The sequence below is a fragment of the Solea senegalensis genome, linkage group LG13 (genome assembly GCF_019176455.1).
Source record: "Solea senegalensis isolate Sse05_10M linkage group LG13, IFAPA_SoseM_1, whole genome shotgun sequence".
NCBI lineage: Eukaryota > Metazoa > Chordata > Actinopteri > Pleuronectiformes > Soleidae > Solea > Solea senegalensis.
Genome location: NC_058033.1, coordinates 17,430,434 through 17,454,504, shown reverse-complemented (window position 1 = coordinate 17,454,504; position 24,071 = coordinate 17,430,434). Strand labels below are relative to the sequence as shown.

Genomic DNA, 24,071 nt, shown 5'->3' with positions numbered 1-24,071 from the left:
TGTTTTTTTTTGCCTCAGCGATCCACGAGGTAGCCTTTGTGTCTTTTACCACTTTCATTTGGAGAAGGAAAACACGGAGTGGGCCTCATGCAGCGCATGCCTGACATTAGATAAGGGTCAATGTCTTACACATGAAGCGCCTTTGGCTTACAGTTAGCTGAAGACTGAAGGCTCATTTATACCCTACGCAAACAAAACAGGGGCAGAGAATTAGAATTAGTCATTTTTGCACACACAAATTAGTGATAGTGAACTTGTCCTCTGCATTTGACCCATCCAGTTGTGCACACACACAAGCTGGGTGCAGGAGCAGTGGGTAGCACTTATCTGCACCCGGGGAGCAATAAGGGATTGGGTGCCTTGCTCAGGGGCACTTCAACCTCCCGGTTATGAGCCCAATTCCTTTCCTCCTTCCGTCTGTACTTTGCCTTTATTTCACTTCAAGCAGTAGAGCTTACGAAGATGGACAAAAACAGAGCAATACCACCGTAAATTGTGGGAGCAGCACAGAGACAGTCCGATGAGTCAGGTTTAATTCGAGGGATTATCTGGCGAAGGAAGTTGTCAAAAGTCGCTGCGGACATGCAGAAATATTGAAAATGACACTCATCATCGGTCTCTCTCATCGGCAAAACATCGGCGAGTAATATTCCCCATTAATGGGACAACTTAGATTAAGTACTTACCGCTTTTCAGGCACAATAAAAATAACCCCTTTTAATGGTCGCTATGTTGATGCCTGCAACATGTTACTCCTCTAGAGGAAATAATGTGTAAACGTCCATATCAACGCAAAAGACACAGGTATGTAGTAACCAAGATAAAGTTTGGAATGGACGGACGTAAAGCGGATGGAAATTAAGAATTTCAAATTCTTAAGGATTCCACCTGTGTGTGTGTGTGTTTTGTTCTCTACCTGGTGAAACAGTGGACTGTGTGTGATAGGGACACCAAGGGAAGTGAGGCACCTGCCCAGCACCATGTCATCAGGAGCATCGTCGCTGTAGCACCTGCAACCGCTGGAAAGTAACCTGGAAACTGCCACCCGACTGAGCACTATCCTGCACACACACACAAAAGATAGACTCTGATGAGACACGGATCTCATGACGGCAACATTTATCTGGTGGAGGATTTATTGGTGGAGCTGTGTGACTGTCTGACTGGGAGGTAGTCGTTGGTTTTGTTCTTGATCATGCATGGCAACATAAGTCACCAGTTTATTTATTTTAGTTGCAAAAACCAGCTATTTGACTTACATTCATCATTCGTCAGTTCCAAAGCAGAGCTTCCCTCAAGTTTTCTAAAAGTGGTATTTAATTCCCTCAAATTGTATTTAAAATTCTACTCACTATCCAAGTTTTGACGATGTTCAGGACGACCATGTCAGCACTCACAGATTGGGACGGTTAGATGCATAAATTGTCTTATACTGTAGCTCAGCCATTGCTTAACGGCTCTGATCAACGCCTGAGACTAGGACGAATAACTACCATATATATGTTATTGTTTTCATGTGAACATAGGGATAGAGAGATTAATAATCAGTCCACTTTATTTCTGAACTTGCATATATTTCAACGCATGATGCAGGTGATACACAGCTGGGCTCCGTGTCACATTTGAAAGTTTTCGCTTCACAACAAAGGGCTCATGTTCAAAGTTCGTAATTATCCATCAACATAAAAAAATATTTTCAAATAGAAATATTAGGCTTAATGCTGACCATATAAAATGACCCACACTTGCAGTAGTAGTATTTGTAAATCTAGATAGATAATGTTTGCTTTAGTAGGAGAGCTCTTCATTCATTTGACTTGCAGGCTACGATCACTGTGACACTTTCCCATCGCAGTCTCACCCGCCTCCTCCTGTGATGTAGCTGTATCCGTTCCGGACCAAACCGAAGCCGTATCGTTCCCCAAGGCTCACCGCTTCTCTTGGGTCATAACAACGCAGCAGTCTTCGCAACCGTGGTAAACTGCAGACGGATGAACACAGACAGACAGGAAGTGAGGTGCGAACAAATATGAAGCTGCACGAGTATCAAACTTTATAAAGGTTATTTTGTTGCTGGCAAAACTCTCTCTTGTTTCTCATGTTGTGGCTCTAGCTCTCAGGCTTAAAATGGCAAAAATAGAATTTTGAATATTGGTGAAATATGCGTGACGAAGCAAAAACAAATGTGTGACCTGTACAGGGATAGAGAGAGATGGAAAACTCTAAACAGAGGATGTGATCTTTATGTATAAGTTGTGTTTCTAATACCGTTTATATATCGGTACTTATTTATCCAGTTCTTGTACATTTGACAGATATCAGTATTTTATTGTATATCATTTTTATTCATTTTTTAAATATATTTTTCTGAGTGTATCACACCTCACTTATTATCTCAGTGTCGGCTGTGAATACATGTTATTTTCTGTTCTAGTATCTGCAACGATAGTCATTTCCCCCCCGCAGAGGTAAAATAAGTATTTCTGATCCTGATTGATGACGACACAATGTCTCAATAGCCAAACACAGACTTAATTTTCCCACTAAATTATTATCATTTCTTTAAAAAAACATTTGAAAACAGTCAGTGGAAAATAATCATAACAGTGGAGAGAAAAAAGGAGAAAAGTTATGGAAGCAATTTTGCTACTTGTGAGTGCTGTCTTCAATGATGTACAATCATCAGCAAACTCAGGATTCAAGAAAGGCCTTAGAAAGCTGCCGTCTGATTGGCTACTGGGTTTTGGAGCAACAGCTCAAAGGACTCGAAATCTCACAGGCTTGGAGTCGCTGTCCGTCTAGAACTCTAATTGCAAGTATCTAACGTTTGTCTGATCATAAACGTTAGATACTTACAATTATTTTGTCGGATGTCGTCGGAGAAAACGAGTTCCAGACAGAGAGCAACTCCAAGCCTGTGACGACTACTGGAGAGAGAAGACAATAAGTCACCGTAAAAAAACATATATACAGTGCCTTTCGAAAGTATCCGGCCCCCTTGAACTTTTCAACCTTTTGCCACATTTGAGGCTTCAAACATAAAGATATAAAATTTAAATTTTTTGTCAAGAATCAACAACAAGTGGGACACAATCGTGAAGTGGAACCAAATTTATTGGATCATTTATACTTTTTTAACAAATAAAAAACTGAAAAGTGGGGCGTGCAATATTATTCGGCCCCCAAGCGTTAATACTTTGTAGCGCCACCTTTTGCTGCAATTACAGCTGCAAGTCGCTTGGGATATGTCTCTATCAGTTTTGCACATCAAGAGACTGGAATTCTTGCCCATTCTTCCTTGCAAAACAGCTCAAGCTCAGTGAGGTTGGATGGAGAGCATTTGTGAACAGCAGTCTTCAGCTTTTTCCACAGATTCTCGATTGGATTCAGGGCCATTCTAACACCTGGATATGTTTATTTGTGAACCATTCCATTGTAGATTTGGCTTTATGTTTAGGATCATTGTCCTGTTGGAAGATAAATCCCCGTCCCAGTCTCAGGTCTTTTGCAGACTCCAACAGGTTTTCTTCCAGAATGGTCCTGTATTTGGCTCCATCCATCTTCCCATCAATTTTAACCATCTTCCCTGTCCCTGCTGAAGAAAAGCAGGCCCAAACCATGATGCTGCCGCCACCATGTTTGACAGTGGGGATGGTGTGTTCAGGGTGATGAGCTGTGTTGCTTTTACGCCAAACATATCGTTTTGCATTGTGGCCAAAAAGTTCAATTTTGGTTTCATCTGACCAGAGCACCTTCTTCCACATGTTTGGTGTGTCTCCCAGGTGGCTTGTGGCAAACATTAAACGAGACTTTTTATGGATTTCTTTGAGAAATGGCTTTCTTCTAGCCACTGTTCCATAAAGGCCAGATTTGTGCAGTGTACGACTGATTGTTGTCCTATGGACAGACTCTCCCACCTCAGCTGTAGATCTCTGCAGTTCATCCAGAGTGATCATGGGCCTCAGTGATCAGTCTTCTTGTTCCAGATGAAAGTTTGGAGGGACGGCCGGGTCTTGGTAGATTTGCAGTGGTCTGATACTCCTTTCATTTCAATATGATTGCTTGCACAGTGCTTCTTGCAATGTTTAAAGCTTGGGAAATCTTTTTGTATCCAAATCCAGCTTTAAACTTCTCCACAACAGTATCTCGGACCTGCCTGGTGTGTTTCTTGGTCTTCATGATGCTCTCTGCGCTTTAGACAGAATCCTGAGACTATCACAGAGCAGGTGCATTTATACAGAGACCTGATTACACACAGGTGGGTTCTATTTATCATCATCAGTCATTTAGGACAACATTGGATCATTCAAAGATCCTCACTGAACTTCTGGAGTGAGTTTGCTGCACTGAAAGTAAAGGGGCCGAATAATATTGCACGCCCCACTTTTCAGTTTTTTATTTGTTAAAAAAGTATAAATTATCCAATGAATTTCGTTCCACTTCACAATTGTGTCCCACTTGTTGTTGATTCTTGACAAAAAATTCCAATTTTATAACTTTATGTTTGAAGCCTCAAATATGGCAAAAGGTTGAAAAGTTCAAGGGGGCCGGATACTTTCACAAGGCACTGTATATACAGAATGTTGAATATCAGGCAACAACATAAATGAAAAGAAAGAAGAAACCTTGGCAGAAGATGGAAAATCCACAACAGCATAACAACAACTCTTCTATCAAAGCCTCTCTACTTTCACACATCTATATTTAAATGACGGCAAACATTTGTTTTGTTTTCCTCCACAGTTCAAGACATTTTTAAGAGAACTAATGAAGCTTTTTAAATGCAGCATTTGCTGGCATCTAATCCTGTGTGTTGAAGCGCTATGAGCTGTGTCATTAGGTAATCAACAGACCATAACACCAAAACAAGAAACATACTGTACACGGATTAAGATGAATAAAGTGGCTGCACACTTTTTATCAGTAAAAACAATATTTGAATTAACATGCTTCCTTAATCCTCGGTGACAAACCACGCTCTTTCTATGACTGACTTAACATCATTTATGACATCGAACAAAATTAGAAGTGTGTATTGCCAGCCGGTTTTTGTTGAAGCTTTCAAATATCAAACATGTCTTCTAAAAGGTGCCAGGGAAAACCACCAGTTACCTGATGAGTGTATCGTCATCAACGATGAGAAGCCAGTCCGTCTTTGGCACAGCTTCACTCAGAAACCGCCTCAAGATGGCAAACGTCTTCCCACAGTGTCCTGCAGCAAAATGAACACAAACACAGCAGGTGTGAGAATGAGGCAGACGAGGTGAGGGTCATCGATTAGTGAAGGGACTGAAGAGGAGCAGAAATCTCAAACCCCATTACTGAGTATATGTCACAGAAAATGATACGTCGGGTTAAAAAGGAGAATCGTTCAAGCTTGAAAAGACAATTTGGACAAAGAAAAAGGGCTGTAATATAAAATCAGATAAAATGAGATAAAAAAAAACCCCACTTAGTATAATTCATACATCCTCTATTTTGTGTCAAGACAAACTGCATTGGTCATAAAATTTAATCAATAACTCTAAATTGTAGTTGGTATTTCTAAGAGATAAAACGAGAAAAAAGGGAACATGTCTTTTTAATACATTTATTCTCCTGAATACATATATAATATTAAGACAGGAGAAAATGGGGACGGCACAGCGCTGGCAGCGTGACATGTCCATCAGCGTGTGAACAAGAGCAGAGCGAGAGGAATTTAAAAATGAACAAGAGACAGAGATGGAGGTGTCATTGACACTGTACCAGTCCCCCTGCTGTGTGAAAGTACATGAGGGAGGCAGTGACGCAGGTAGAGATCTGTGCTGTATTCAGACAGGAATTCTACTCAGATAAAGAGACACACACCGTTAAAACCATTTAGTTCAGAGGGGTGATGGGAATAACTTGAAGGGAAGTGATTATCTCATTACACCTGACAATGACTTGAATAAATTGGGCGACAAGTATTTCTTGAAGTTGAAAAAAAAGGATGTAACTGACTTTGACGAGGGCCAGATTGTGAAGACAAGATGACTGTGAGGTGTTCCCGGTACGTAGTAGTTAGTGCCTAACTAAAGTGTTCCAAGGAAGGACAGAGACGGTGAACCAGCAACAAGGTCATAGGCACCTAAGCCTCCAGAATGTGAATGGGGAATGGCCACACTGTTTCAAGTCCCAAAGCACAGTAATACTTGATTTTTATCTATTTTTTTGTTGAGTTATGTACTTATATGTGCCAAAATAGTTTCCCAAATCTCTCTTCAAGGTAATGGACTGTTTCATTTTGTCATCTGCTTTAACGTCTCTGCTATAATTCCCAGCAGCTCTTCCTGTGAAGTGCAAATGCACAGGGGGAAACAAACAAGTCAAGAAGACAACAACTCCCATGATCTCCCGCTGCGTTCCAACGAAACATCAAACAAGGTATTTTGTTGTCGTTGTTTTCATTGAGAAACCCCACAGTGGCAGAAATGACATACTTTGCAGTTAAAGAGGGAAAAGACAACATTTTGTGTCACTGTTGTGTAAGGACACAGATATTTTTCCTCAGAGCTTGTCACGGTGCAAATGTAAAAGGCTAGGACACTGTGAACACAGAAGAAAAGAGTACTGGACATTTAACCAAACTGGGTCAGGGGTTAGAAAACAAAATTTTTGATCCAATGAAGGAAAAAATGAGAGAGGCAGGAATATTAAGACACAGGTGGACCACATCGGGGCAAAGCAGATAATCATAGACACACAGAGAAAGAAACCTCAAAGTATATCAGTGAAATAACTAAAATGCAGTGTCCATCAAAACAGTAACATGAAAAGTCCATAAGAGAAAAAAAACAAATTTAGTGTCCAATTTGGGCCAGTAGACAAACATGACCAAATGAAATTCTTAGCAGGATTACGGAGAAGCTACTTCACCAAATATCATGAACCAAGGAGCTGCAGTAACGACCAGCTCACCTCTCTCCGTATTGGGCACTCCCAGGCTGATCGTGGGTATGGAGGCATCAGCGACGTCGCTGTAATACTCCAAAATCTCAGCATCCTTCTCCCAAGTTGCCTTCACCACTGGCACTGTGAGGAGACAAATGGGATGTGGGGGTTTCACATCTTTTAATAATTCAAACTATTTTCAAGTTTGTTATTAAAAACACAAGTGGGATTGAATACAGGAAGATGTTCCCTGGTTCTGGAGGGAGAGAGAACAATTCTATTGTCTCTTATCAAGGCACTGATGAATTAAAAGCGTACTTGCTGCACCTGCAGCGTACTTGCTGCACCTGCATTAAAATACATAAATAAAATACAATCATGTTCTCACACACAAACATTTCATAGCCTTAGCGAATGGGGACCAATCCTGCATTCATTTATCTTTTACAAAGAGAGGCAAAATAATTGATTGTGCTGAGAGTACACCCCAAGACAGCTTGTTATTATACTATGAAATTAAAAAGCAAATAACTCCACTTGTGTTCACTCTTTGTACCTTTGCATTTTGTCAACTGCTTTAAAGTCCACAACAACTGGTTCATTTTTAATAACCATAAAAACAGATGTCAATGTTTCGGATAACTAATGCGCACACACACACACACACACTTATGCAATTTTAGCAGACAGCCGAGATGAGGTTATGAATTTGAACAGGTAAGTTTTTCACCTGACACGCTCCCTCTCACAAAACTGAGAGGGAAGAATAAATTCCATTTCATTTTCATTTATTTATTCTGTGATAAAACATTAATTAAAAAGGGAATAGACACGTGTTAAGTTCATGCACCTAAAATGAAGGACCGTACTGCTTCTTCCACCACTGTAGGACATAATTAATCATAGTGGATCGGCGTCCTCCTAACACCACGTACCTCGCTCGGAGTGGAATCTCTGCCACGTTTTCACAGCAACAAATACGTCTTTTTTTGAAATGGGTTCTCCCTAAAAAGAGAAGAGAGAGAGAGAGAAAAAAAAGGACCCTCTTCACTGAAAATATCAGGCATGAAAAAATCAGTGTGAGGGTGCAGTATATACAGAATGTAATGGACTTAAAATTGAGTCAGAGTGGCAAAATGAGGCACACTCAGTTCTAACTGTATTATGTGTGTGTGTGTGGAGGGGGGGAGCAATGTTTTATCACTTCAATTTTCTGGCCTGACTTAAAAATTCTGACATCTTGCATCATTCTAGCACCGAATTTCCATTTCAGGAGTGAAAATTACCAAATGTCAGGTGCGTGTTATTACTTAATTAGAGCTGACAGTTCTAATCTGCTACCTTGGCAGAATATCCAGCTCAAACTTGCTTTGCCACGGCCATAAGTACGACATTCATCTTTGGTGCTTTCACGTGTTACGTCTGCTTGAAAATGGATGATGTGGACAACTTTTGTTCCTTCGCTACTGCATCAGTGTGAGAAAAAAAAATGCATCCTTTGGCTTTACAACATTAAAACTGTAATAAATATTACCAAATATGCTGGATGTTGGTAGAATTATAAAGAACCAGCATCATAAAGGGCTTAACATTCAAATTCTAATACATAGTTGGATTAAATTTGACCAGTTCTTATTACTTTTTTTTTTATTTTTTCCCAGATTACTCATAAAACATGTTATATTTGACCGAAACGCAGTGTAGGGGCTTTTATTTCCTTCAAAGTAAGTGACATTGACGTCAGATATTTGTCAGTTTTATTGCTTTCTTTCAATCCCCCCCACCTCTGTTGTTGAGGGATGGGAATGAGCCATGTATCTCAGATCCACTGATGATCAATGGAGATTTATCTCTAGTAAAAAAAAATATATTTTATGGCCCTTTAACAAGACTTTTTGCTGTTCACACTACTGTCAATAGATTTACTTGGGTTGGGGGGAAAAAACACCATCTTTAACTCATATTTCTCGCTCAGATTCATGTATAAAGATAAAGCGTGTCACCCAGCTCAACAAACACTGCAGTGATCCGTCAGTGCACCTCTGTACTCGGGTTTCTGTCGAGTCATCGGTGACTGAGCTCATCCCTCGGGTTCCGTGTGTATAATGGACTCGGTGTTTGACCTTTGACGCAGGTGGACGGCTCAGATATAAATGAGACTTATTATTGTCAGTCAAAGCTAAACAAAACAAAACAACATCTATCAATTGTGTTTGTGTAACCATGATCCTCTGGGTTTTGACATTTCATTTTGGTTTATAGAAGGAAAGTAAAAAAAAATTGGCCCTCACATCTCTGCGTCACATGAAGGTGACAGATATGAATCGTACATACACAGTTGGGCAGGTAGGTTGTAAATGTGGTGGCACAGTCGTCCCTCGACTCAGTACAAAACTCTGGCACAGCTGTCAGCTTTGGACCTTTTCCTTCCTCCCAAATATACAAAGCAATCTATGGTGGAGACAAAAGCAAATTTTTATCACTGTTCTGCTTACATAGATTTAGCTTATACTAAGAATTAGCATAAGTGTACAACCCCCATGCAGAGGATAAAGCAGTAGTAGACAGATAGATGGATACCGGAAAGCAGAGAAATAGAGCTTTTGCGGCCATATACGACCGTCCAAGATTCCCCCGCGTTTATGACGTCAGCTTCTCAGTACCGTAATTCCTAAACGGTGGAATAACTGCCAGATATCGAAAGGAATGAACATTATCTTGGAAAAAGGGGGACAGAAGTACTCACTCATTGAACATTGTTTGGCAATAATACAGCCATAAAATCTAAATAAATCCCAGCAGCCTGAAGGGTTAAGAATTTCTTAGGCGCTATTAAGACTCATACTATGAATTTAAAATGTTAGATTTGGGAATTAGGCAAATTGGACACTTTAAATTGACCATAGGTGTGAGTATGAATGGTTGTTTGTCTCTATGTGGTCCTGTGATGGACTGGCGAACTGTCCAGAGTGTACCCCACATATGTCAGCTGGGATTGGCACCGGTGTCTCCTGTGACCCACATGTGGAAGATAGAACGGTAGAAGATGGATGGATGGATGGACAGTCTGTTGCATTTTGAGCAGTAATGATGAATCAATAAAGTTGCTTGGTATAGAAGCAAAATGAAATAAAACTTGTTGAACCAGAGCCGAGTTTCAAAGTACCTCGTGTTTCAAGTCGATGGTAAAATCCGACTTCAGCTGCTCATGTTGGATCCGCTTTGCGAGTCTGGTTTAAAAGAAAAAAAGAAGAATTAGAAAGAAGACAAACAAGTGAATGGAAGTACAAGCATTCCTACACCGTAAAGGGGAATGTACATGTTGGAACCTATATTTTTTGGGTTAGTTTTAGTCGCAAATCATGATTTTTATCGTTATTATTATTATTATTGGGTATGATTATTCAGGATGGAAAAACATCTACAACTCTTATTATAGACAGGGTCTCACTTGAATGTACTTGAGATTATGACATAAAGACTTCCTTCCTACTCTAGACCAAACAAAAAAACCAAAAGCACACACACACACACCTCTGGAGTAGAGGCGCACTGAGAGCCAAGCCTGCTGCAGGGTCAGGATAACCAAAGGAACTGGGGTCCTCGGAAAAGGCGTAATGGTGGATGATTGAGGCCTCGTTGTCATGGAGATGCTTACCCAAAAACCATTCCTGTGTGAAACGAAAAAGGAAGGGGGGGGGGGATTCTATGAAAAAACTATTTCTCACTTATATTTGTTGCATCGCTCTATTATTATGTGCAGCAGTGACAATTAAGCAAACAGACGGCTGCAATGGAAAGACGATAAAGTTCTTCCAGCCTGGAATTTCAAATTTGAAATGTCTTTAAAGAAGGGTGGGGGTAGGGCAAAACAAGGTCCAGAGGACAAAGAGAATGTTCAGCTAGAGTTGCATGTATGTTTGAAGGAAAGGCAAGATCAATCCTAATATGGCTGTACCCATTTTTTAATGTTATTTTTAGACCTCAAACCTAATAATCACAGTGAGTAACTTTGGATATAACATGCTGGCCAGAAGCAGATCAGGACTAAATTGAGCCCAATTACCAAAACAGTTGTTCTATGCAACTGTATATGGTCATTTCAGTGTTTTTCTCACCTCATGTACGTGATACCTCTGCAGGACTTGCAACAGAGCAGCCAACGTGACTCTGGTTTCCTCCTCGGTGAAGAAAAACCAGGATGCCGATTGTCCATAAATGGCAGAGAGACTGGAAAGACACACAAAATGAGTCTGTTAGCTTTTGTGCTGTTTTTTTTCTCCCACACATGAATCACTACAGCTCCATTAAATTAAACCACATGACATGTTTTTGAGTTGATTAATTTGTTATTTATCTCTATACTGTATGCATGTTTTTACACCCACCGAGGAAGAGCAGCGAGGACGCTCCAGTCCCCTTCATACTTGGACAACTCATGGAGGAGAACAACAGCTGGAGGTCCCTGCATGAAACAGAACAATTGAATTTTACAAAATGTCCCTAGATTATGAACATGCTGCAACCACATGGAAAAACAAAAGCAAAGCAAATGTCCCCCAGAGCAGTTTCTCTTAATGGCTATAATGTGCAATGAATAGAGAGTGCACTTTTGGTAGAATAAAGTCAAAGATACAAAACAAACATTATATAAATATTATGCTAAATCAATGAAGCCAAAAACTTATCTGGCAACAACAGCTAGTACTTTAGGTTTATCAAAAAAAATCTACATTGGCTACAGTGTAAAATCGATATTATGAAACTGGTCTAATTTAACATTTCCAATCCAACTTTATTCTTAAAGCACTTCAAAAACAACAGCAACAACAGCTGAAACAAAGTGTTGTGCACCAGAGATAAATAAAACAAATACAATATAAAAACGTGAGAGCTAATAGACCTAACAACAAACAATATGACAATAACACATTGTAAGAAGATCTCGTTTCACTTTGTGTGAGCACAATAACGCTGAGCCGGCTTGTTTGCACTCTCTTTAAGCAGTGTAATCTGTCATAGCTGTACTGTATTTTACTGTACAGCTGAAGGAGACCATAAACTTTCAGGTTTACTTTTGTAGCCCTGAAGTACATTCAAACGTTTGCGCTTTTGTTTTCTTTTGATTTTGGGAATCAATTTCGAGACAACGATTTGTAGGGTTCTTTTTCAGCTCTTTTAATATTGATTTGGTGGTTTTTCTTCCTTGCCTTATGTTTCACTGCCTGTTGCTCATTTCTTTCACCTGTGGCCTGCTGGTTTCCCTGATTCCCCCCGTGTTTCCTTTTCTACCTGCTTTTCTTTTTTTCTGTTTTTCATTTAATCGCTCTGATCTACCTGCCAACTGCCGTTAATGCTCAGACTTTTGTGTCGTTTCCAGTGTTTCCCCTATTTTTGTCAGCAGCGGTGCAGTGGCAGGGTATTTTTTTTATATTAAATGTCCTAAATGGCCTTAACGCTCAGCTTTTACTTGAGAAGTTATGAGTTATAATCCTAAGTGGCAGATTGACTGTAGGCGACACGTTTGTATTACCATAATTTGTACTTTGGTAATTTCACTTGCGCTGTTGTGCAGGAAGCCGGCAAATCCGTGTCCTTGTCACCAGAGAGGAAAAAGCTGGAAAAACGCCTGTACATAGTTTCCAACGCAAACAAATGTTATTTTAAATAGGTGTTATACAGTTCAAATTTCAAATTTAACACACAAAATCTGGTGTTCGTGTACAGTGCTTCTTTTTAAATTATGAATGCACTATTTTAACATAAATTGTAAGTAACTGCCAGATATTGAAAGCTATTCTGGAAAAATGAGCAAAAGCACTTAACTCACAGGACATTATCTGGCCCTTTTATGGGTAAAATAAGCAAAAAACAAGAGGCTTAGGTGTTAATGGGTTAATGATCATGTGAGGTGCTCAATAATGTATAGCAGCAGTGGCACACATAAAGCTGAATGAATGTAGGGGAAACACTGGGTTCACACTCCAGTTCTTCATTTTGGGTCCTCCCTTTTAAAAACATGGAGAAGGAACCTTGGATCAAATATGTCAGACTATTCCTGCTCTAAACATACACGTCATTTTGTGGCTTGACTTTTTTTTGACATTTTGCTTTAACAATACGTGTTGCTTAGAACGGACGCCCCATCCTTTACTTTCGTTGACTTCTTGTAGTACTCAGGTAGGCTGAATGAAACATTCTTAAGTGCATAAACGCTAGCGACAGACTACGCACACACGCTTCTTCACAGATTCAGAGAGAGATGATGATGTAAAGGGAGGGAGCGTACATAAGCGAGATGGCTCTGTAATGAGTTTGGATGACGCGGCTAAACAGATGCACCGCAGGTGCTGACGTCTCGGAATAAAACAATACACTTTACAGGCGACAACAACAAACAAAAGAGCCTTGTGACTCAAACGTTAAAGGAGTAGTTTCACTTGTACATGGTCAGTGTATTGCACACAGCTGACTACGCCTTGTAAGCTTCCTGTACCAAAAAAGCAGCCAGGAAAAGCATGGTCATGGTCAACGGTTGCTTCAATTAGCACGTTTTGTGTTACTTAAGCAAATTCTAAATAGGCTTATAAACACATAAGTCACAGAATAACACAACAGAGCTCACTGATGATGGCAACAGTCAATTAACTTCACTTGGTTCTATGAGCTAAAATTGCTGTTTTATTTCAGTGGAGTCTGAGGTGATGGTGAGTCAGGAAATTACAAAGTACCATAAACTAAACAGTTTCCTGTTAGAAATGTAGCAGCCTCATAACAGAGAAGTAAAGGGATGAGCATATTCTTTAAATACCCAATACCTTTAAATACGTAAATACCCACTCGTCCCCGCCTGAATATCACTATTAACAGAAACTTTTTTTTTAAGTTTTACATACATGTTTTGTTTTGTTTGTCGCCCCAATAACATTCCATGCCGCACACAGGGTGACAGACTTTACATCGCGTGTGAGCAGGCGAGGCGTATCAGCGAGACATCTTCATATGCGTGCTCTAGGGATGAAAACATCAACAAGTTTCTGGATACAGATAAAACAATAACCCTGGATTTTCTGCAAGACTTCACAAAACACATGGCGCACAACCTGCCCCGGTGCAAACCAGCTCACTACAATCAAGATCTCGCTTGCTTTCATCAACATCCAAATCAGGAGAAAAGTGCTCGTCACAGCAGGTCACCACAAACACACACAAACACGTAGACATCCATCTTTTAGAAAAATGGAAGAGCTGTTATCACACGGTGTTTGTCTTGATTTTACATGGATCATTTCTTCTCAGCATCTCCACTTCAGAGTGAGACACACACACACCACACCTGTTTCCGTAGCATTTTTCTTTCGGTGATCAAATTTTTTCAATAGCTCTCTTTTGTACATAATAGACATCTTTAATCTTTTGTAAAAATTAAGGATGAATAAATAAATCCAGTGCTGAAGCAATCTATATTGACTACTATTATTGTATGATTTATTTCTCTGGGTGATAATGTCGCAGGTTAGGTTAAGTTTTATGTATTGAACTACTAAAAACTAGTTAAAAACTTAAAGTTACATGAAATGTAAATTATTTTCAGAAGTTGTATAAATTTTGGGTGGACAATGACCCTGAAGATTAACGTAAATCTGATCGAGACTACCTTAAAACAAGGGTTTATTCATCAATGAATAAAGTTTTCTGAGGGGGGTGCATCTGTGGGCTTACACTGCAGTATTTAATATAAATGACCAATCCTTACATTCTTACATTCAATTGTTTACCTGTCTTTTATTGCCCGTGCTCTTACATCATGAGACAAGAGTCAAAATGGCAAAGAAGGTGCAGCTAAAGTCCCCAGTTCTACTACAGAAAAAAAAAAAAACTTCCACTATTTTGGAGGCTGAGTTTTGACAAGAAGCCTGACAGAATGTATTGTTTCCCTTTTGCTGAGTCAGCATTGATGCCATGAGTGGGAGGACTTCAAGAAAATCTTTCACATCAAAATATGTCTGAGCTGAAGCAGTTCTGAAGGAAACATCCCAAAAATTGTGCAGGCCTGATCTACAACTACAGAAAAGAATGAGTAATCATGGCTAAAGGAGGTTTGACCAGTTCATAAAACCAATGATTCACTTGCTGTTTCTACCAAAACTTTCCTCACCTGCTCTTAGGGGATGAAAAAAAAAAGTCAGTCTTGACATTAACGGAATTGATTTAGCATTAATTTGACACTTTGGATATGTTTCTATAACTCGCTTTTTCAGTGCGCAATTGTGTGTGTGTGTGTGCACTTCTAGTCCTCATGGAGACCAAAACCTGGTCCGAATAAGGCTGAACCTAATTTCTGAGGAACTGGTTACCTCTGGGGCTCAGTTTCGCATTGTGGTTAGGTTAAGGTTAGGGCTAAGCATTAACTAGTGATAGTTTAAGGTTAAGGATAACCCTTTTGTTAAGGCTGTCCAAATCAGTGAAAGTCAATGTAGTGTCCTCAGAAGAATAGCTGCACAAAGCTGTATGTGTGTGTTTGTGTGTATGCCCGGTGTCAACAGATGGAAATAAATTAGCTAATAGCTTAATCTGGTACAAATTTACTGTTCTGTTGCTGAGATTAAATGGATTATAAGAGCTTGTTATTTGTTTTAGCACATTGTGCCTTATCACTTCTGACTAAGACGAAGCTTAGCATACACTGTATTATCAATTAATGCACATGTCAGGCTCTTCTCGTAATGCATGCACTTCATCTTTGTTTTCTTTCGTTTTCATATGCTTCGCTGTTGAATTACACCCGAGTATTGAGTTTAATGATGGCACATTAATTGCTGTTCACAGCCGCTACGCCTAAAACAGACCATGAATCATAGAAGGGATTGTTGATGGACAGCCATATTATTATTTTCTTAACCGTTGACACTCTCACAGAATGCCTCTTCTTTTTGTCTCTCAGCAAGAAATTGGTGTGTAAACACCTCGGACGGCCGCTGCTGTCGCCGGCACCACAAACAACACATGGCATCAAAAGCAAACAATCGTAAAAAAAGTGTCAAATTCAATCACATTTGTGTCACTTCAATCGCAGACAAATCATGTCAGGTTTGTTCAACAACGACGGTGCATGTGTTGTTCACAGCTTCGGCCTTCATTAAAAGACAACACAAACCGAGCCACAAAGACGGGAGATAATTCACGCAACAAATCACAGCTGTCATCATCGCACAAAAAAAACCTTTTCTGTCCAGTAGGTTTTTTGTGAATTCTAAATGATGTGAGATGTTTATTTCACACAGTGATCACAAAGACGCATGTAACATAATTATGTTGTTATTGCCAGCATAAAACTAAATACATTACAGGAAGTGCAGAGCCATGCAGACAGGCGTTACCTGTTCAAGTTCAATTGCCTGCTGCAAAATCTCCTCCTTCCTCTCAACGGCTCGACGGGCGTGGTAGGAGTTTCCCTGACTCTGGATGACAAACACCACCTCCTCCAAGCCTGAGTAAAACACCACAGGACAAAGGAAATTGCGAAGAGCAATGAGACAGGGTGACGCAAAGAGACATTCACACACACAATTTAAAATAGGTAAAACTGTGGCAAGGAAAATCAACCTCATAAAAGGTCATTTGTTGTACCTAAGTCTGGATGTGCCACTGTGTGTCCATCCTCAGCAGAGGACCCTTGAGACAGAGAGAATGGCACAAATAGCATTATTAATATCAAACTACTATACTACATATATACATACATACATATACATATATACATATATATATATATACATACAGTATATACTATAATATCTAACCAGTGGTGTGCATGGGTGGGGGGGCAGGGGGGTAAAAACATGAGGAAGTGCCTTAAGTCTCTGGTATATCTCCATGCACAGCGGCCTGTCCCATCAGTACGTTGGGAACCGGCCGACACCACGAAGACTCCCCTGCCTGACGGGCCCTTTGTCTGTGAGCTGCACAAACCAGACTTGTCCAAGGGAGCTGTAGCATTGTTCTCTTCTCCTTTTGGTCGGAACACGTCCTATTCCCTGTATCCAGACTTCACAATGCGACGTGCACAGTGGCGTGCGTGGAATATGTTTACTGGCTTACATATGTGGCCTTTAAAGCAAAATATAAATAAAAAAACTGAATAACTTTTTCTAAAAGGAGTGCCTTTCTAGTGGAGAAAAGTGATGCAGTGCACTATTAGATGCCTTTTGAATGATGACATATGAATGTCCATACTTCCCTACTGAAAGTGATGCTGTGCTGTAAAGGATGTCCCAGTATAGGTACACACAGGTGTGTGAGAATGTGGTTAATTATATAATAGTGGTATCTGCCCCACCTGTGCACAGTCCAGCAGGTGCCCCTGACCTTCCAAATATCTGTGCACACCACTGTATTTGAATTTTTTGCACACTATGTGAAAATATTTATTAAAGTAAAATCCTATGGAAAGGATTGGAAACTTTTAAGAACTTAACTGAAAAAAATTATAGAACCAAAACTTTTATTTGCTAAATTGTCACTTCAAATAAGAACTAATAAATTATGACAGTATAATTGTTAATTGTATTGTCTGATATGGTATTTTCTTTTTATTTTGAAGGCGAAATTGAAGCCAGTTTCAACCTGTCTGCCTGGTGCTAGCCGGTTAGTTAGCTTACACGGTAGCTGTGGTGGCTGAGTGCCAGGCTCTTATTACACTTACCGAGCCAAAGAAGGAGCACGGTGACAAGTTTGCATCCGTTAACCACGTCACGGTGTGACATGACTCCCGTGGCTGCTGGGGTTATTTTTTCCTGTAAAAAAAAAAAAAATACCGTGTGTTCATGGCGACCTGGAGAAGATGTGCAGCTACATTTCTGAGCGTGAATGCGCGAGAGAGTGTGCTGCACTTTCAGTGACTCTTACTTTGGAGCTGCAGCGACCTCTGGTGGACATTAGTTTACTCCCAAGACGTACATTAACAGCAATTCACTGTTGCAGTTACACTTCTGTGCTGAAATTGTTCTACTCAAGTAAAAGTACTACTTTTTTGATAACATTTTACTTAAGTACAAGTAATAGTACTGATCTAAAAATGTACTACTAAGGGGACACATTAAAAACATGAACTGTTTTTAATTAAAGGCAAACCTTTACAAGTTAAAGTGCTGACCAAATAAGATATATAAACACATAATGTATCAAGTCAAAATGGGTCAAAGGTCATGTTTCACCCATTTTTTTCCACTTAAAATCATTATGATGCTGCTGGGTTAGTTTAATTCACATTCTTTTTCTAATTGATTTAATTTTCTCAGATCTTTTATACCTACAACTTGCTATTATTGACAGAAACACAGTGAAGAGCAGTGATTTCATTTTTGTCAGTCCCAGAGAAGTGTGTCTCAGATCCACTGACTGACGATCCAATAACACATTTATGCCTGGAGATTAGTCAATATTTTTTGGGTGAAGTGGCCCTTTAAGAACATCCACAGTGACTGAAATGTCCGTTCAGAATCCAGATAAGTTTTTGTCGCACTGATGATGACAGAGTGGAGCGGCTATTTTTAATGTTTCCTATCAGTTGGTTACTCATGTAACTAATGTAACCCTGGACAAACTGTAAGTGGGGTGTGTGCTCATAATTAGTAATGAATAAATCTACTCTACTCTTTCTGGTCAATGGTTTCTCCAAACAACGGTGAAAACTAAGCGCATTTTCACTTACTTTTAGTTTGTTATAAATATTAATTATCGACTCCTTCTGAAATATGATCATGTTTACTAAGGGAATAGGAAATAAATGTCCGTTTCCTTCAGCAGAAATAAATAAAGTCTCTGGTCACTCCTTGAGAGGATCTTAAATTCACACACAGACGTTGACACAGTTTCCATTTATGCTTTCTGAAATAACATGAAACCATATTTTGCTGACATGCTTTTTTTATGTATGACACATTCATCAACAATAAAAAAAATCTAAATATGGGATATCATTTGCATATAAATAAAAGTGTTATTGTACAAGTGGGGTAAGTGTTTGACAGAGCAGATTTTACACTCTTACAGCAGAAAACAGGACCTTTAACTCTATAGGTCACTGAAGGTCGTCGTATCCTGCAGGAAATCCCTTATAGAACAAACTTGACAATGCTCAGTATTTAAGGGCTTTCAACATAGACTCAGTAGGTAGTATTCTTTTTTTGGGTTGTGCTAGTTTCATGTGGGGGAAACATGGATGCAATAAAGAGGCTGGTGTAGGCCGCAGTGCGTGTGCAGACTGGTGGAAAAATTCAGCACCAGTGAGTCAACCGTCCTCTGACCACAGAGGCTGAGCATGGACGTCTTTACTTTATGCAGGCCACAGAAATGGAACAGAGCAGCCGCTTCTGCTGAGAAAAACCACGGCTGTGTGAGTGTGTGTGTGTGTGTGTGTGTGTCCCCACATTTTTGTGTGCAAATAACATGAAACACTACAGCAGGAAACACAGACGAGAAAAAAAAATACTCCTCCTCAGTGTCCGGGAAAAGCACAATGCACAGGTGAGAGTAAACAGCTAAAGCAAACCAGAGCTGTGTGTGTGTGATGTTTTGTCATGTTAAGTAAAACAAGGTATGTGAGTACACTGAATTTGAACAAAAGCCCTGAAATGTGATAAGACTGTGAAAACATGCAGCACATTCATGCTGGAGGCTCTCAGGTGACTCATAGTCCACCAACAGCACAGTGATTTTCCCTCTCTCTCTGGTAAACAGTGTGTTCTTTCCAAGCACAAGGCCAAATGCTGCCTTCAAGTGGTTTCCTATAAAGACGGTTGTTCGTTAGACACTCAGGCGTCTGACCACGTGCTTTTCAATGCCTTTGAATATTCTTTTTTGTACAATAAATGTGTCTTTTTTCTTATATATGTGGGTTAGTGCTGTATGTATGAAGTCATTGACCAATTATAAACAAAAATAGTCTTTGGAGGAGTATTTCATGTAAAATGCAACAAGAAGTAAACACCTTTGCCTTCAAAATAAAAGCAGAATCAGTGTTTATTCTGTGAGAAAATGAAGAGATTTGACTTCTTGCAAGTTTAAATCTGGAAAAAAAAATGTATAGCCTACTTGATTACATTTCTTCCATAGCTTTATATTTCACATAGCTCACTTTTGCACTTTTTATTGGTGGGAAAACTGTTGGGGCTCAACGATGAAGAGGAGAATATTCCAAGTTAACTGTCTTGTGTTATTTTACAGCTATTTTATCCAGATAAAATTACACATACACTTATATGGATAGCTTTCATCGAATACAGTTTCTGTAGACTTCCTTATAGATTAACAGACTATCATTTCATTTCATCTCCCACAGCATTTATCACAATGAAATCAATGGCTCATCATCACTTATACAACTTTATAAACTCTTTTTTAAAATAACTTTTTATTATTTAATAAATAATAAAATCGCATCTCATATTCACATAACTCAACTTGAAATGCTAGCTCAACAGTTTGCAAATGAGGAAACATCAGATGTTGAGTTATTACTAATAACATCCTAGAAAATAAGTCAGAAAAGTAATGTTTATAGTAAAAAAAAAGCTAAAATAATAAATAAATGGAAAAGGAAATAGGAATTGAAAGAGTTTATATATATATATCTATATATACATACATTTATGTAGGGTCTCTTGTTTCGTTGTTTTATTTTGGAAACAAGAGACCGGAAGTGTCGCAAACCGTCGTCTGTCGCAAACTTGACAGTTGGTTGGAGGTTTATTAAAGCCGAGCGCTGTCGTCTGCGTTTCATTCACAGGCTGCGACTGAAGATGAAACAACAACAACAACAACAAAACAAAATGACTTCACACAAAGTGTCGCACAGCAGGAGGGTGGAGGTGACGGAGCTGGAGCAGTTTTTGACCGAGCCTCCGGCTGGTTTCTCCGTGGAGCCTCTCAGCGGAGGCGGTTATCGTGTCCACAGTGACCCGGAGAGGAACCTGGTCCTCATCGATGACTGTCAGTCCTGCAGAGGGACCGTTGTTTTCCACAAGTCACCGGGAAGGTGAGGCATAGAATACAAGGTGTATGTGCAATATGCACTATTCTGTGTATAGTTGTCCTTATCATTTACATTTCTCTTTTACTTTATTTCTATAACTAATTTTCCGTCTTGTATAAAGTGCCTTAAAGGTGATACTTTAGTAAAAGTACAAGTATGTTACCAGAAAATGACATTTTTTGTAATAATATTACTTAAGTAAAAGTATATGACATTTACTGTACTAAAAAAGTAAGCAGTCACGGTTGAGCCATGGTGGCTCAGTGGTTGGCCGATTTTTTTATTAATTGAAAGGTTGTGGGTTCAATTCCCAGCTCTACTTGTCTCACATGTGTCCTTGAGCAAAGCAACTTAACCCCCATGTTGCGGCATATGAATGGGTGAAAAAGTATATTTTGAAGCAGCTCATCAAGACTAGAAAAGCACCATATACAGTAAATACAGACCATAATACCAATTCTTCTTCTTCTTCTTCTGATTTTGTTTGGTAGCAACGAGTAATAAAGATATAAAGGTAGTTTTCAGGAAATGTAGTGGAGTACAAGTAAAAGTTGCTCGAAATACAAATAATACAAACGGGAAACACTGATCAACATTTTATGGAGCAAACGATTACTGGATTAATCGAGAAAACAATAGACATGGAAAATAATCCATAGTTCGCAGCCCTAGATTAAAGTTAAGAAAAGAAAAGCAGTCACTGTAACTCATAATCAAACAAGTCTGCAGCTGAAGATCTACTCCAAGTCTCAAAAGTGTTGATAGTCTTCTTTATTTGCTAAACTTTCTGTCATCTTTGAGCCAGAAATTTTCCTCGGACCTCTGGCATCAACAAGGCCTGTTGTCTCTTTTCCACATCAGCCCCATCTGGCTCCAATAACCACGCCACATTCAAAATAACTTCCATCACGCTTCCTCCTGGTGCAGTAGGGAGTCTTACAGTCGCACAGGTGTACCTAATAAAGTGGAGTGTGTGAACTGCATTACACGGATATATAAAACTCACACGTCTGTGTTTGTTCTCTACGTCCAAACCAAACAGGAGCGTTAAGATGCAGAACTTGTGGGAGTACACCAGCACGAGGAAGAGCCTGTTGTCCAAGTGGATCTACGTGCTGACGTCTGCCTGCCGGGAGAACTGCGACAAGAAGTCGACCGATGAGTTCGCAGGTAGCTGTTTCACTGTGTCTTTGAAGGCACCACTTGCATTTCTGCTTTTATAAATCGTTCACAGCTGGGCGGCACGGGGCGACTCATACTTGCTGCCAGACAGACAGAGGGACATTTGCGTTGGGTGGGGCAGAGGAACAGCAGCAGCACTGACTGTGTTCCACATGACAGCATTTATTCCTCCTGCAAACTCTTTTTCCCTTCACGTTTCAGTGCTGAAGCAATATGTGGTGGCCATTGACGGCAGCGATCCTCTGATCAAGTGGCAGATGGAGCGAGGCCTGGACTGGACCATCTCGTCTGTGGCCGGGGAAAGCTACAGGGTGGATGTAAGCACGGGCTTTTCTGATCTATCCTAAAGGAAATCGGATGAAATTATTATTCATCTTTTTTATAAACTATATAAATAAACACACCTGAGCAAAAAGGGATTCAAATCTTTCAAATCGGATTGAATTTATGAAATTTGGAAAATACGTCACAGCTCAAACTTCGCTTGTCCCATTTTTAAAACAAGAAAAGAAAAACAATCTATTTTGTGACTTCTGACTTCTAAATTATGCAATATAACGTGAATCATAACTTTGACTCAACAACACATAAGGAGACATAAAAAGGAGCATTTTTTTAAAGCCTCCCCCAGGAATGTCCATATAAGGAGTTGTGTATTACCCAATCCAACTTTATTTAAAAAGCACATTTAAAACAACAGAGTTGCACCAAAGTCGTGCTGTGCAGTCTAACATCTGTACATACCTACTAGTATGTGCATGCAAACGAGAGATAAAAACAGACAATAGAACGACACCAACGTGGAAAAACACCCACAAAATGGAATCAAAGTTCATGAAGCTAACATTAAAACAAATGTGTCTTTAAAAGAGATTTAAAAAAGACAGAAGACAGTTAGAGGTGACTTATTCCAGAGCTTGGGAGCTGCGACTGCAGATCCCCTCAGACATTTATGTATAATTAAAATCTAAAACCGTGCAGCAGCAGCAGCAGCAGCAGCGTTCTGGACAGTAATCCAGAGACTGCAGCGACACCATGCGTGGCTGTGCATGTTGTCGTTAAGTACTTGATAATTACTTCAGGTTCTGATAATGGAAAACCTTTTTTTTCTTTTCTTCTCACGTCAGATTGACTTGACTGAAGCCGTGGAGAGCTGGGCTGCAAAAAACATCAACGTCAACACGGACGATCTGATGCAAGATGAACCCGTGTGGAGAGACGCCTCCTTCACCCTCAAATACTACTCTGACGCCCTCTTTGATTTCCCACACTGGTTCGGCTTCAGCAAGAGAACCTTTAAGGTAACCTTTCCCGTAACATGCCCGTCTTACTACACACAGTACATGACAATACTGTAGTCAGTATTTGCAGGCTTGTCTAATAAACCGTCCTCTCTGTGTTTATGTCGACTCTTCTCGTCAAAGCTGAGACTGACGTGAGGAAAACAAACCAAAAAAAAAGCCGTCTGGATCTGCTTCCTTGAGGGAAAAAGTGGAGCAGTGGAGGAGTTTCCTGATGTTCGAGAGACAAAATGGTTTTGATACCAACGTGACACGTCGGTGAAGGACTGACCGTCTTCTGGAGAAGATGCTGGACATCTTCTTGTGCTCAGTGGATGGAAACTACTGACAATGACGAAGGAGGGATGTCACAATGACATGAAGATGAATTTGTATGAGGTGGAAGTAGGTTTTTTTTGTGTGTAGTAAAATGTGTAATGTCTATGTTTTAAATCACATCTTTTACTGAGTAAAAAAAGAATGTCGGCTTTAATTCAAATAAATAATAAATAAAATAAAATTCACACAATGGAAACTTTGGCAGTGAATGATGAGATCTGAGTGATTTTAAGGAATTAAAGCAAGTTTCCTGATTGTTTCAGCTTCTTTAATGTGAACATTTTCTGGTTTAGAAATCATTCAAACTGAATCCAATTTTT

At 39.7% G+C, this 24,071-nt stretch overlaps 2 protein-coding genes across 3 annotated transcripts in view; one reads left to right on the top strand and one right to left on the bottom strand.

The window, feature by feature from the left end:
• The window catches only part of LOC122779140 (beta-1,3-glucosyltransferase-like), a 41,127-nt gene extending 23,347 nt beyond the window's left edge, over positions 1 to 17,780 (bottom strand). For both annotated transcript variants that reach the window (XM_044041243.1, XM_044041242.1), the window contains exons 1-13: positions 17,621 to 17,780; positions 16,546 to 16,590; positions 16,296 to 16,405; positions 11,304 to 11,380; positions 11,034 to 11,145; positions 10,450 to 10,586; positions 10,082 to 10,145; positions 9,250 to 9,366; positions 7,851 to 7,920; positions 6,943 to 7,056; positions 5,113 to 5,212; positions 1,862 to 1,981; positions 917 to 1,061 (exon numbers count right to left, since the gene is read on the bottom strand). In XM_044041243.1, the coding sequence (XP_043897178.1) occupies positions 917 to 1,061; positions 1,862 to 1,981; positions 5,113 to 5,212; positions 6,943 to 7,056; positions 7,851 to 7,920; positions 9,250 to 9,366; positions 10,082 to 10,145; positions 10,450 to 10,586; positions 11,034 to 11,145; positions 11,304 to 11,380; positions 16,296 to 16,405; positions 16,546 to 16,590; positions 17,621 to 17,681 (1,272 nt within the window). In that variant the 5' untranslated portion in view covers positions 17,682 to 17,780. The remainder of the gene's footprint in view (positions 1 to 916; positions 1,062 to 1,861; positions 1,982 to 5,112; positions 5,213 to 6,942; positions 7,057 to 7,850; positions 7,921 to 9,249; positions 9,367 to 10,081; positions 10,146 to 10,449; positions 10,587 to 11,033; positions 11,146 to 11,303; positions 11,381 to 16,295; positions 16,406 to 16,545; positions 16,591 to 17,620) is intronic.
• A 2,905-nt stretch (positions 17,781 to 20,685) lies between these two features.
• Positions 20,686 to 23,582, top strand: LOC122779274 (mesenteric estrogen-dependent adipogenesis protein-like). The gene is made up of 5 exons (XM_044041445.1): positions 20,686 to 20,953; positions 21,993 to 22,120; positions 22,334 to 22,449; positions 23,260 to 23,433; positions 23,557 to 23,582. The coding sequence occupies exons 1-5, from the start codon at positions 20,718 to 20,720 to the stop codon at positions 23,569 to 23,571; spliced, it is 669 nt and encodes a 222-aa protein (XP_043897380.1). The 5' UTR covers positions 20,686 to 20,717; the 3' UTR covers positions 23,572 to 23,582.
• Positions 23,583 to 24,071: the final 489 nt, after the last annotated feature.